General features: G+C 43.9%; 1 protein-coding gene across 4 annotated transcripts in view; it reads right to left on the bottom strand.

The window, feature by feature from the left end:
* casz1 (castor zinc finger 1) overlaps positions 1–14,275 on the bottom strand; it is an 83,183-nt gene that overhangs the window by 11,159 nt on the left and 57,749 nt on the right. For 3 of the 4 annotated variants that reach the window (XM_017486867.3, XM_017486866.3, XM_017486869.3), the window contains exons 6-14: positions 10,780–10,944; positions 8,593–8,765; positions 7,641–8,497; positions 3,465–3,597; positions 2,874–2,937; positions 1,863–2,023; positions 1,272–1,394; positions 754–1,071; positions 450–648 (exon numbers count right to left, since the gene is read on the bottom strand). In XM_017486867.3, the coding sequence (XP_017342356.1) occupies positions 450–648; positions 754–1,071; positions 1,272–1,394; positions 1,863–2,023; positions 2,874–2,937; positions 3,465–3,597; positions 7,641–8,497; positions 8,593–8,765; positions 10,780–10,944 (2,193 nt within the window). The remainder of the gene's footprint in view (positions 1–449; positions 649–753; positions 1,072–1,271; positions 1,395–1,862; positions 2,024–2,873; positions 2,938–3,464; positions 3,598–7,640; positions 8,498–8,592; positions 8,766–10,779; positions 10,945–14,275) is intronic. The other variant, XM_017486868.3, reaches the window with a different exon arrangement.

The raw sequence follows: 14,275 nt of genomic DNA, 5'->3' as shown, positions 1-14,275 counted from the left end.
GTAAGAGCATTTCCCTCCTGTGTTGTAACCTGTTTCCAAACCACCATCTGTTTACTGAGAGGCATCTCCCTCAGGAGACGACAAACAGGATCTCCTCTGCTCAGGAGAGGGGGGTGGGGGTTTAGGAGAGTGGGGACTTGGTGCATAAATGAATTCATTTAGAACAGGTTTAGCTCCAAATAAGGGCACAGGAAGCACAATGTCTGCTTTGTTCTATTAATAATGACATTTTTGATGAAAAGCCTACACTTCTCTTTCCCACTTCCCACTTTGGGGGTATTTACGTTTTTTTTTTCCCATCTTAATTCTTTTACCATGTGGTAATGAGATTGAATAAAATCCTGTTTTAATTATAAGTAAACATCTGTTTGTTTGTTTTTTTCGGTCGTCTTGCATGCATTAACTTTGATTTCTGTTGTAGCCGTATGAAGCAAGAGTTCTCAGCTGACCTGGTTGGGACAGAGACACTGTAGCGAGTAGTAAGAGAACTGATCTCGCACGTTGACCAAGCTGTTGTTGGGGTTGATGTGGTCCAGGCAATGTGACTCTGCCTTTCCAGACGTCTTACACACGTACTTGCAGTTGCCAAACAGGCAGTGGAAGTGGAATTTGTTGGAGTATTTGCAGTCAGTTGCCAGACAGGGGTCACTGGGGGAGAGGACACAAGGCAAAAACCAAAGAGAGTTAATAACTTGCTCATTATATTCTCCTATACATGTAACAGTTCTATGGTTCACACTTTAAAGCACTCACTTGTCTTGAAACTGCAGGAAGCCCGGTTTGACCTGAGGCTTAGCGTTCTCCAGTGAAGTGGTAGCAAGCGGCGAGGAGGCGGCCATGTTGGGCATGGAGGCAGGAAGTGGGGGGATGGAGCCCGTCATCTGCTTCCATGCCAACAGGGAGGGTGAAGAGGCATAGGCCCCTGACACTGCTGCACTGGGCACGTCCATGGGCGGAGTGTTGGGCACAGAGACGGGCACAGCGAGCTGATTGGGGACGCCCTCGCTGGACTCCTTGCCCTCGTTGAAAGCGGTCTCTGGTTTAACCTTTAGGTTGGCTCTGAAGTGGAAGCTAATGGGAGACAGAGAGACATCATTACATCCAATTAGATCCACCGGCGAGGCCGTGATATAGCTGCTAAACATAGCACATCATTAACATCACCTCCAAATAATGACGTAAATAGGGGAGATAGAGAGAGCATTCAGAAGAGCTCGAATCTCAATCTATTGCTCATTAAGAGTGTGGATGAGAATGAAAAGCAGGCTTACTTTGCGTGTTTGATGGCTCCATCCACTGTACTGAAGAGCGCGCCGCAGTCCTCCACAAGACAATGAAAGTGGACTTTGTGCAGGAAGTCACACTGGGCATCACAGATTTCATCAATATCATATCTACATAGGAAAGAAAACATGAGGTGTAAAAAAAAAAAAAAAAAAAAAAAAAAAAAGGACAACATAACATAACACAAGCAAAACCATTATCAAGACGAATTCTCCTTTCACCGGGACCTGCTTTTGTACGTACGGCTTGAAAAACATAATGCTTTGCACAGAAACAGCTGTGACATATTGTCTTGGCTTTGGGACTATACACATAATATCATTTGTCCTGGCCAAGTGTTTTATTTCTACACCGCTAACCAGGGACAAACACCACACATGGCAGTGACGGGATAAAAGCGGACAAAGAGCGAGAATGACAAAGCACAGGGTCAGGGGTAAGTAAAAACAGGAATCACAAAGGCAGGGAAGAATAATGGACTGTAACACAGCAGGATACTGTGAGCCAAGAATCAGGAGAACGACTGCATCAGGAGAAGTGGACAAGATTATAGACAGTGTAATGCATGTGTACCGCACCTGCGCAGGTAGGTCTTCCACTCGGCTGGTTTCTCCAGAACAGGTCTTTTGACCAGCCTGCTGAGGTACTGAGCCGCGTCAGAGCTATCAGCTGCCTGGCCGCTCTCCAGCTCCGACTTCAAGTTCAGGGCGCTGAAGAAGCCCGGATTCACCTGCGACATCTGTGCACACAGTGAACACACCGTCACACACTGGTACACGTGAGCAAGCGTGCTCAGACAAGTGCTATTATGCTCGGTTTACAAACACAATCAGCCTCCTACTTGAGCGTAGGCCAACACACATGCCAAGTGTTCTTTGTGTGTGTGTGTGTGTGTGTGTGTGTGTTTGTGTGCGTTCGTGTGTGTGTGTCGGTCTGGGCGAGCTTTATGCGGTGTGCCGAGTCCGAAAGGGAGTCCTAAAGACATCCACGAGGTGCTCTGTGCCAGAAGCCCAGAACGATGCGAGGCGGGGGGGCTGGAGGGTCCGATACCTCCTTAAATCATCAAGGTAATGGAACTTACACTCCATAGCATTTATATTAGTCAGAAAAGATGTATGATTAAAACAATGTCCATTTTAATCTCCACAAAAACACACAACATTTAAATATTCACCCAGTAACACTTAGTCTTTTTAATAAATGAGGGTGACGCTTGCTCTTTTTTTCCCCCTCACTGCTGACTTTTTAATCAAATAATTTACAAACTCCATAAATAAAGACAGAGCGGCTGGAATAGAAAAGAGAGAGAGACAGAGAGAGGGAGGAGGAGGGGGAAAAAATGTGCCCCAAGTTCAAAACAGCTCATCAAAAAACAAACATCTCTATATATCTGGCATGGCATCCAGCTCTTGCTTCATTATATTAATTTGTGAGCGGAGGGCTGAAATTACACTGTATGAAAAATGGCTGGAAAATTTAAATGATACAAACTCATCTTATTAGCGGGCGAAACATTAAAAAACAAACAGCCCGCTCTGCGTGTTGCTAATTCGTCTTGGGCTGGAAAGTGCATGATGGATGGATCTTACCTTATTCATAAGTGAGGATAAAAGAGATTGATTCCCCGGCACAGGGTGTCCGTTTGATTCATTACTGGAATGAGCAAAATGGGCAATGTTTAGGCAAAGATTTGCATGGGAACGGTAAATATTATTCTTTATTTCTGACTGTGTGAATATGCAATGAAGGAAATAGACACATAAATAAGATGTAACTTAATGTATAATGCTGAGTGGGGTGTTGGTGGATGAAGTGTGTGTGGGTGTGTGTGTGTGTGTGGGTTTACACAAATGCCCTTTCATTTAAATGAACATGTCATGTTTCGAACTTGACATGTGCATTATAAAAGGTAGAAGAAGAAGAAGAAGAAGAAAAAAAAAACATTATGGGGAAATCTTTACATTTGTGTGATAGATTTCCACACAGGGGGCACTTGAGTCTGAGAAAGGGGACAGTGTGTAAATCTCCTCCTTGACCACTTTGCAGACCCACCTTGTGAGATTGTTTTAACAAGAGCACTCAAACTAATTAACACAATACACTATTATTCAGGAGATAAATCACGAGGCTCTGCATGATGAGTGCGGTGTGGGGTGTGTGGGAACGGGGATCGGTCATACCCGTGGTCTTTCTTGCTCAGGTCAAGGCTGTGTTCTTGCATGGACTCCTGGGAAGGCCCAGAGGTGCTGTCCATTGGCTCCTGCTTCACTTGAACCGGATTAAACCGGCTTGTCTGAGCCTGCTGTCCGTTTCCTGAGGAGACAGAAAGACACAGAGAGAGAGAGAGAGAGAGAGAGAAGTTATTGTTGGTCAGCATTATTACCCTGTGATGAGATCCGATCTGACTTGTGTCTAGGCCGAGGAGAGGGCTGGCAGTGATAATTATTGCAGAATTATGTCAAGCCGTCAAGGCATTTAAATGGTGATTGAGAGGCGGGAGGAATGAGGGAAAAAGACTCTTTTTTCAGCAGCACTTGTCACAACCCATTTGCGTGCCTGCCTCTTAACCGGTCATTACAGTGCACGCTAATGCTGAGGGAAAGTGGCAGCTTCAGATGGAGCGAATCACCCCTCCCCCCACCTCCTCCACCCCCTTCCTCTCATCGCCACTTGTCCTTGTTGGCCTGACGACGGACGGTGGTCAGTCACTGAGCATGCCCAACAGAAACATCTCCTCCGTCAGTCAGATTGGAGGTGACAGTCAATCGGTGACAGCCAATCAAATCAGTCAGATAATTCAGACAGTGAACCTCTCGGTTGAGTTTTTTTTTTTTTTTTTTTTTTTTGCACAAAAAGATATAGAATGGTGTAAAAATGCTGACAAATAAGCGACCGGGCTCTTCCCCAAACCCCAAGTGACTGAAATATTCATATGTCCTTAGGCTATACAGTGAAAGCCGGGCTTTGGTGGCCTCTAAGTGGTATTTTACTTTGGAAAAAAAAAAGGAGAGGAATATAGAAGTGCTGAGTACATCAGCTGTGATTGGTTTTGTGGAGAACTGGCTTTTCAGGAAGTCAGGCCTGTTGAGGAATAGTGACAGGCAAGGACGCGGCATTACTGTATGCCCTTGGCCCTCATTGCCGTGTGTGAGTGAATATAAACCCCTATAACACACACACTTAGTGATTGCAAATCATCGTCATTTACAGCTGTTCACAGTAGTTAGTAAAAGTGAACAGGTAAATTATGACTCATTCGAAGGAACTTCCACAACTACTACTGTGAAATCCCCATTTCACTAACAGCACCTGTTTCTCAAAAAAAAAAAAAAAAACCCTCTCTAGTTATCTGTTAAACTAGCACACAACTAACACACAACTAATCATCGCCAGGTTAACCTCTGTCTCCTCTCTGATCACACTCACACACACACACATCAAACCACAGCCTGCACACTTGCTCTGCTTTAGGCTGCCTGTGGGAATGAATTGCCTGAAGTTGAAAAAAAGACAGTTAAATAATGACCACATGAAAGGGAAGTCATTAAATTCTTTATCAGCCTCACAGTCTCCATGACAAACTCGCTGATAATCTTAGCGAGAGAAAGGCGGGAGAGGGAGAAAAAAAAAAAGAAAAAAAAAAAAAAGAAAGGCGCCTGATCTCAAAGAAGGATTTTTTTTTTTCTGGAAATTATCCAAGAATAATGTTCTAGCGTGTAATTACTCCTGCTAAGTTACCGCGCTTGTGAAAGATCATTTGTACTGTATGTCTAATTAGTGAGCCCTTTAGATTCCAGGATCTGGAGTAACAATCCAGAGTAGGCTGGTGTTTTAAAAAAAAAAAAAAAAAAAAAAAATGTAAAAACCCCTGAACATTCAGTAAGGACAGTGCTACCTGAATGCATTAGTAATGCACTGGTGTCAGTGCAGCAGATGACACTGAAATGTGCGCGTTTCTTGTGCATCAAAAAAAAAGAAAAGAGAGAGAAAAAGAAACTGCGAAAAAATAGCCGCAGTAAACATTGTTCACTCCTTTCTAAACGCTGGGCCCTGACCACATCCTCTTCATATTTTACACAAATGTCCTGTTCACACGCCATTTCTGAGCAAACACATAAATTTAGCAATGACACTTTGTGATCTGCTCTCTTGCCTAGTGTGGGGCTTTTTCTCTCTCTCTCTCTCTCTCTCTCTCTCGCTCTCAACATTTTTTTTCTTTTCTCATAGTTATCTAAATTAAACACAAGACATTCTCACAAGCTCAGTGCTGAAGTGTGAAGTTACGACACACACATACAGTCACACACACACACACACATACATATGCTCTCTCTCTCTCTCTCTCTCCAGAATTGAGAATGGAGTCACACCATCTGTGCCCCCTCTAACACATGGACCCCATCCCACCCCTCAGAGGTTGTCAGAGGTTGTGTGCTCCCTCTTTCCTTTCCTGGTGCTCATCTCTCAGTATCTGCACAGATCTCAGAGGTGGAGTGTATGACAGGATACACACCCCTACAGCAGCTGGGCCTGCTCTCTTCGGTCCCCATTCCCTTTACACACAACCTCCACGATGATGTAAGTAAAGTAAGTAAGTACATTTTATTTATATAGCACATTTAAACACAGCAAAGCTGAACAGAGTAAGAACAAGTTCAATAGAAAACAGAATAAAACCAAATAAAGACAGACAACAGCCGCCTGGGAGAAGAGATACGCTTTCAGATTCTTTGTAAAAGTGATAATAGAAGGTACGAGCCGGATGTCCAGTGGCAATTGATTACATAAACGAGGGGCGGCGACTGAAAAAGCTCTATCCTCCTTCGTTTGTAACCTGGATCGAGGGACATGCAAAAGAAACCTATCAGAAGATCTTAAAAATCTGCTAGATGAATGAGGTGTAAGAACATCTTTGAGATAAGACGGAGCTCGATCATTAAGCGTTTTAAAGACAAACAACAGAATCTTCAACTGGATCCTAAAATGGACCGGGAGCCAATGGAGCGATGCTAAAACTGGGGTGACGTGATCATATGATGCTGTCTTTACCCACAGCCCGCCTGCTCCACACCTACACTCCAACCCAAACACTAGATAATCTAGAGCTGTTCAAAGGAGACACCGCTAAACGAGTCGAGAAGAGATTTTCACAGCATCTATCTGCTGCTAAACGTGCTGGAAAGAGATTTTTCACAGGATCTGACTGAGGAAATCATTCATATTCATGCACTACTGTATTCGTGTGTAAAAATCCTCAATCCTCATATGGGAAATACGGATGTAATGTCAAATTGAATATATTCGAACACACACCTCACTTCGCACTGACTCATTTCTGCCTCGACAATTCCTGTTATTTTCCCCTCCTCTTTATATCAGTCTACATTTATTATTATTATTATTATTATTATTATTTTTTTTTTTTTTTAAACTGCTCTATACCTTCAAATTCTCAACTTAATTTTGTTCAGGCTCCATTTGGTCGGAGCGAGTGCACGCACAGATAAGAGGCTGATGATGAGGAAGCATGTAGAACACAGAGTCTGGAAACCTCCTGAGAATGCTATTAGAGGCGGCTTTACCGGGGCCGCTCGCTACCACTCCAGCACTTATCAGCTAATGGATTGTGGGTATCAAGGCAATGATCACTGCAATAACGGGTCTAGGGCAGCAAAGCAGCCCCTCAATATTTTCCCTAATCCTGAAATCAGAGATTTGTGTACTGTCTGTGGAGCAAATGAGCTGATGGCCCATGTGTGCCCTTTTTACTGTCAGACAGAACAAAGAGAGAGAGGTAGAGAAAGAAGGAGAGAGACAAGAGGAAGTGCTGGTGGTAGAATGGTGTGAAAAGGAAAGATAGGACATACTTGCTTATTCTTCCACTCATAAACATCATTGCTAAATGCACTGGGAAAAAAAAAAAGAGATCACAGTTCCTGTTTAGACCGTTTTCATGCTGTTATTTCACTGATCGTCATGCACTAATATATTGCATAAGTAGTTAGAAAGATCAGGTTATTTGTTAAAGAAAAAAAAAATCATACCGTTTTAAATAAAATCATGTGAAGGATTATTTTTTAAACACAGGAAGAAAGAAAAAATGATGATTAAAAAAGACAAAGAAGAAAAAAGGAAGAGGAAAAAGTAAGGAGAAGACAGGGTGAGACAGAGGAGGGAGGCCCTACAGTGTGCGCCCCTGATTTTTCACGACAAGATGTTTCAAGTCGAACTCTCAAAAAGGATGATGATGATCATGATGATGGTGATAATAATAATAATAATAATAATAATAATAATAATATAATAATAATAAGTCAATTCAGCTATCTGAATGGGATGTCCATTAAGACACTAACCTGTGTCAGGGTTGCTCGTAGTACTGAGTGCAGCAGCAGCCAATCTTGCCATCATGGGTGATATCAAGCCCTTACTGGCTGAGATCTTGTCCATGATTGAGGACGCAGAGTAGGAAGTTGGTGTTGAGGCCACAGATGCCGCCTCGCCAACTGAACTGGAGCTTGGAGCCACAGAGTCCCGGGGTGTGGAGAGGGCACAGGAGCTCACGGCAGAGATCATGCCAGCAGCTGCTGGGGGCATCTGCAGGGGCAGCCTGGGTAAAAGTGGGAAGAACGAGTTGGATGCACTGCTCAGGGCACTGCCAGAGAGCGCCAGGGCTACAGGCATGTTACTAGGAAGAGCCTGCGAGAGGAGAGTGGAGATGCGGCTGGCGGCGGGGAGGGTGGTAGTGGGCTTGATGCTGGGGCTGGAGGTACTAGCTGTAGTGGGTGTGGACATCAGGTGGGGAACAGTGGAGGACTGCTGAGTGGTGGGCGAAGCACTCAGGCTGGAGTTCTTGCTGCTAATGGTTGAGAAGTCCACCAGGTCATCGTTGCTGGATTCTTCTTGCTCTTCCTTGGGCAGGAGGAAGGAGGACGTGAGGCCTAGCATGCCCGAGGAGCGGACGTGACGGCGCTCGTGTTTGCGCTTGTGCGACGTCATTTGGCTGGTGGAGGTGAAGGTGAAGCCGCAGCCCTGGCGAATGCAATGGAAGTGATTGGTGGCCTTGCTGTACACGCAGCCCTCATACTTGCACTCCTCGTACTTGTAGAATTTCTTGAAGCCGTCCTTGGCGTACGCGTCGTCCTTGATGTGGTAGCTCTTGTGCTTCTCAATGTCACACTTGTTCTTGAAGGTGAAGGTGCACCCGGGACGCCTGAGAAAAGCCCCAAAAAATAATGGAAGAACTGCTTAATTTGTGCTTCTTGTACATGGATAGTATCCAGATGTTTGAGGATACCTGGTCCTCACCTGCAGTGGAAGTGTGTGGTCTTCTGCCCGTAGAACTGACAGCTCACCGTCCCGCAGTCCTCAGTGGCGCGGAACCTCTGGAAGCCGTCGTTTATCAGCTGCGCGTTCTTCTTATGGAAGTTCTCGTGAGTCATGACATCGGAGGTGCTAGTGTACACCTTGTTACAGCCCACCTAGCGGAAACAGGGAAAGGAAAAAACAGAGGTGCTTGAAGTAGAAGTGAAGCAGAGGCGGACAACAACCTACAGTAAACACTGCGGCTTTCAGAAGGTTGCAGAGGAAGAAAATGAGTACTCTGAGAATCGTATGTTGGTGGTTGGATTTCTCTGTTTTGCACAACTGATTGAACAACATTAAAAAAAAAAATAAATCAATCTGGGGAGCGATGAAGCTTCTGACCTAAAAAAAAAAAAAAACTATCTACTTGAAACATCTTAAGGTCTGTGAAAATAAATGAGCGCAACCATAAAAGCAAAAGTTAACAGAGGTGACAGTGCAGCTTTCTTTGAAACGGGTTGCACCGACATCATTCTAACTTCAGATACGACTCAATCCATACACAAATGAAATGCAAAGCGTTTACGAACGGGGGACAAAAAAAGCACAGAACACGTATCGTGTCGTGTCCTTCTTTCTCTAGCGGTGACTCAGATAAAATGATGTCAGAGGTAAGAATTAGATTACGATTTCTCATCTGCATGGGGGTTATCTGCCTGGCAATTGCACATAACTAGAAGGAAGAAAACCCAAAAACGATATATTTCTGCGTCACGTAAACAGAGGTGGTGTGTTTTTTCATCGGCGATGCATTCAAAGTGCAAGGTGAGTGCAAACGACGAAAAAAGTGCACTAAACTTGCATAGTGTAAGCCTGACCTTAATAAATAAGACAATGCAACTGCAACATAGCAGAGTGGTGTGTGGTTAGAACTTTCTTCCATTTAAGGCTTTCCACACATACAACTCTGTATTAGAAGGCCACCATCTCTGACTTGCTGTTAAATTGCAGAACGAACATAAGAGATGGAGGAGGGGATGTAGTCACAGAGACTGTCACTTTCTTTCGTCTGAACGGGTTCTGTTACTCAGCAGCAGCACTCAGGAGCCCTCCGGGCAGCAGGGGGGCACAGACTAATGTTTGAATTAAAACCAGCAATTGTATATCATCCCTGGCACTTTTCAGCCGTGCAAACAGGGCAACTTCACCATATTGAGTCAAACAATGAAAAAAATGCCACTCTGTTTTTTCCCCCTGTAAATCAGCAGAACGGGTGCCAACATCTGCTGGTTCTCAGAGCTGTTAAAACAAGAGCTGAAATGTCTAATAACAATTACGCCGTTAGGGGGGTTAAAAAAAAAAAAAAGAAGGAAAAAAAAAAAGAATACATCTTAAGCCATCTGCCCTTGGCCGCTGCACCCCACGGTGAAAAAGCACTCGGGACGGTTGACACCTTGAAAATAAGCAGACGTTAAAAAAAAATTTTTTTTAAACAAATCCGCCGGGATATAATCTTCAACTCTCCACTTGGTACTAAAAGATGAAAAATGTCGAGTTTATATAAACAACTAACTGAATTTTTATCCATGCCAATTAAGGAGTGAGAGTGTGAGGGAAGTGCACGGCTGTGTCTTGTTCATCCGTTTTAATTTGTCTCTTATTTACTTTATGACACCTTTTGTCAAACGAATGAAAACTGCTCTTAAATGGTAATTCGGGCCTAATGGAAAAAGTGGAAGAACTGTAACTCCCTTTTATAGACCTGGTTAGGCGGCACGATCGTGAAAAGCATCTCCGTTCGCCTCTCCTCGCCTTACCTCGCCTCGCTCTTCTTACTGTATGGCTGGCATCGAGACGGAGGCTTCTTGTGTGCCGCTATGATGCATGAGCTGCTCCGTGACACATGATAATGCTCTCCTACAGCGCTCGGATCTTCTGCTCTAGTTTATTCTAGATGCGAGGTTTCCTTACTGCCGTTTCAATTGAATGAAGACCGTGATTGTGGCATGTGTACTGTACTTTTTGCTGCGATTCGTTTTCGAGTTGCACACTGTTGACCTTTTAGTGTGCAACCTTTCCACTCTGACCTTAGCTGCATTAGTCATACAGAAAGATGCTTTGACTTTCTGTGGTGTGTGTGTGTGTGTATGTGTGTGTGTGTGTGTAGCAGTGTTATGCTACACTGTTTACCTGCATACAATGGTAGTGAGTGCTCTTGCCATTCAGGTGGCAGCCATGGTAATACACGCTGCAGTCATCCAGAGGGCTGAAGCGCATGAAGCCATGCTGCAGCGAGTTGTCCCTCTTCTTGTGCATGTTGTAGTGCCTTATCACATCCTGTTTACTGGTGAATCTCTGTTCAGCAGGAACACAGCAACAGGTTACTAAAGGCTGCTGCGAGTAGTATGTGTGTGTGTGTGTGTGTGTGTGTATATGTGTGTGTGTGTGGGTGGGTGGTTGTGTATGTGGGTGGTTGTGTGTACTGTAGGAAACTAGCAACATGTTATTTTATCAGTCTGGCAACAGCTGCACAGCACGAGGGCCAACTGGCAGCCAAGTCAGCGATGCGAAGCATGTGTCCAGCGCGAGACGTCTGAGACTGATCTCGTGATACAACGAGCATGTGAAGGTTGTTTTTTTTTTTTTTTGTTTGTTTGTTTGTTTTTTAATCTTATTATTTATTTATTTATTTCTTGTTTGCATTTTCCTTCATTCCCTCAACCGTTCTCCTCTCTGCCTCGCTATGACTACAAGTGCACTTCTTCCTGCCTCGCTGTTTGCGCGAAAAACATTCCCTCCGCCTTGCATCTTTATTACTTTTCCAGCGTTTTTAATTAAGACGGATCGCTCGACTTGCGAGATCGTAGTTCTGATGTTCTCGGATTCAGAGAAATTATGTTCCGTGCAGACGATTTCCCGAACGTGTGCCCGGGAAAAGAGACGATAAACAAACAAACAAGACACCAAAAAATGTTTCGCTTTTCATTCCCCCAGCTGATTGCGGTTTTAATTAAAGTAGTAAAGCGTGGGTTTTTTTTTTTGTGGGTTTTTTTTTTTTTTTTCCTGTTCAGGGTTTGCATGTAATAATAAGGGAATACACCAAGATTCCCTCCTAAAATGATACGACACAGCAGAGCGGAGAAGGGGGGGGGGGGGCGACAAAAAAACGAGAGAGAAAAAAACACAAACGGGATGTATGGGGGGGGGGGGGGGGGGGGGCTGGGGAACTTGAGATAGAAGCGAGGAAGCAAATCTGCGGTAATTGGGCTTAAGCTGATGTTTCAGGAAGTGTAACAGGAGACAATGAAATCAATGAGCTTATTTTCTACAGAAATATGCGACAGGAGACAAAATATGACAGAAACGTCTAAAATGCAAAATGTAATTGGGTATACATGAAGCTTGTCTTACATACAGGGGGAGGGGAGGAAAAATTTGCTCACAGAAATACACATCTCATTCGAACAGGTATTGTATTTCAGTACAGAAAATATCCACAACAATATTGGGTCTGATTAGGGCAGATACTCCAGATATACCGTATGTGATAGAATCTTCCAGAATGGTGGGGAAGAGCTGAAACCGAGTGTTAAGTTTCAGTCCGAGTGGTCATCTGGAGTTATGAGGACCTGCTACATTTATTTTCGGATTCCCAGTACTGTGCGGGATGAGCACAAGGCCATGAAAGGAGAAGAAGGGCCCGGTGTCGCAGCGGAGCGGCCGGATAATATTCCACCGCTGTGTCATGTAACATTTCATGAGTTATCACTTCCAAAAGCCTGCTCATTTGAGCCTCGCTTTTCTTCTAGGTTACGAACATCTAGCCAAGTGTTTGAGATCTGTCTGTCGTCACCTTCGTCTCCGAGCCGTTAAGCGTCTTGGGGTTCGCCCGATCGAGTTGCTTTTATAAGAAGTCATTTTTGTAACAAATGCACGTTTGTGCAAAGGCAGTCTGAGGAATTGTTCTCTGACGAGCTCGACGTGAGCTGCTAAGCCAATATGCAGTTCGTGCAACAGCTGTCTTCTCTACTAACAAGATCTCGACATGTTTGTACTGAAAAATTGGAATTACTACACGAGCGGTCTTCAAACACTGAACAGCTTTCGGTTGCATAAGGATTTTTCTCGCCTTTTATTTTCCCACCATATGCGCAGGAGGCTGGAGTGCCAGTGTTCTGATCTGCTTAATGCTGATTCTGCTGCGTCGTACATGACAACTCTCGAGACATGGATCCGATTAATAACGTGAAAGGGGGATTAGCAGTGGCCCCAGAGTAATAGCAGATGTCCTCGGGAAAAAAAAGAAAAGGGGGGGGGGGGCCTACTGGAACAATCTTATTGAGGAATTTATTCTACTAATAAAAAGAGTTTAAATGAACTTGACATTATTCAGTGCTACACTTTACTGTTTCCTGTTATAAGGCAATAGCATGCTGAAATTACCCCTCTCCCACACGTTTATCAGCCTCTTCACCAGACAGTAAGTAAGCGTCAAAACAGTGTTGTGACACTTTCTTATGACACAGAGGGGTGGTGAATTATGGACTCATCCTCTCATCAGATGAGTGTCCGGAAACCTCTCTGCTTGTTTGCTCAGGCGGCTTTTTAAACCGTGAGAGATGGCTGTTTGAGGCGCTCAACCACGGCTGTTAGGCTACGGCATTATTCGGCCCACATCATCTCATTTATCAAGGTGTCTGAGAAGTGGAGGGGGGGTGGAGGGGGTGTCTGGAGGCTGACTTTGCAGTCAGTCTGCTAAACTATCTGTAAAGGTAATAGGAATCATGGAGTCTTGGAGTGAGCATTATGACATTTTCACATCATTATGAACAATATCAGCGCTTTTTTTAAAAAAAAAACAAAACAAAGTTAGTTAAACATTTAATTAAACATTTCTAGACTTAGTTAAACATTTCTATCAAATATGAGATGTGCATTAAATGAGATCGAAGTCCCCATGGAATCAAAGCAAAATCTCTGTGAAATTTTGTGGCTTTTAGTATGAATATGTTCACCTTAAGGTTATCTATAAACTAGTGTGCTGATAAAATCGGCATTTAGAACATATATGCATTCAAAATGTACAGTCTCTCTCTACCACCAATACGGATCGACAGTTTTGATGACATCATTCTGCACTTCAGTTTCTCATCAGATTTTCTGTCCAATCGAATGCTCTCTAGAATCTGAAGTGTCCCGCCCCCAACGTTATAAAATTCACCTTGCCGAACTTGCCGTTGTTGAGCGAGAGAGATCGTATCAGCGAGATTGGGGCGTAATTGTGTCTTTGGCTGTTCAAAGGCGTGTGTATTATATGGTTTTCCAGCTGTTAGTTGGTTAAGAAGGAAATAGAAGGCTTGAATGCATTCACTTTGAAGAAGGAGGTATATGTGCCAGCTCGGGCTCGCGTCCACGGTACTAACTGTCAAGTACGGCTTAGCCTGGGTTGTGAGGTAAGCTAAACGCTATTGGCTATTTAAAAGGGGGGAGGAGCCACTCAATAGGACTTCCTGTTTCAGTGGAAATTATGTCAACACATCGAATAACGCTGTGCATTTCAAGTCACTTCACGAGGACTTTAACTCATTCATTTGACTCTTATAAAAGTGTTTATGGGGGGGAAACATTTGAAGGGAGAAAACTACATATATTTTACAGTCCAAATTTGTAATAAAAAATCTAAACA

The sequence above is a fragment of the Ictalurus punctatus genome, chromosome 15, assembly GCF_001660625.3.
Source record: "Ictalurus punctatus breed USDA103 chromosome 15, Coco_2.0, whole genome shotgun sequence".
Lineage (NCBI taxonomy): Eukaryota > Metazoa > Chordata > Actinopteri > Siluriformes > Ictaluridae > Ictalurus > Ictalurus punctatus.
The sequence above is the reverse complement of the archived record's forward strand: the minus strand, read 5'-3'. Positions and strand labels throughout refer to the sequence as shown.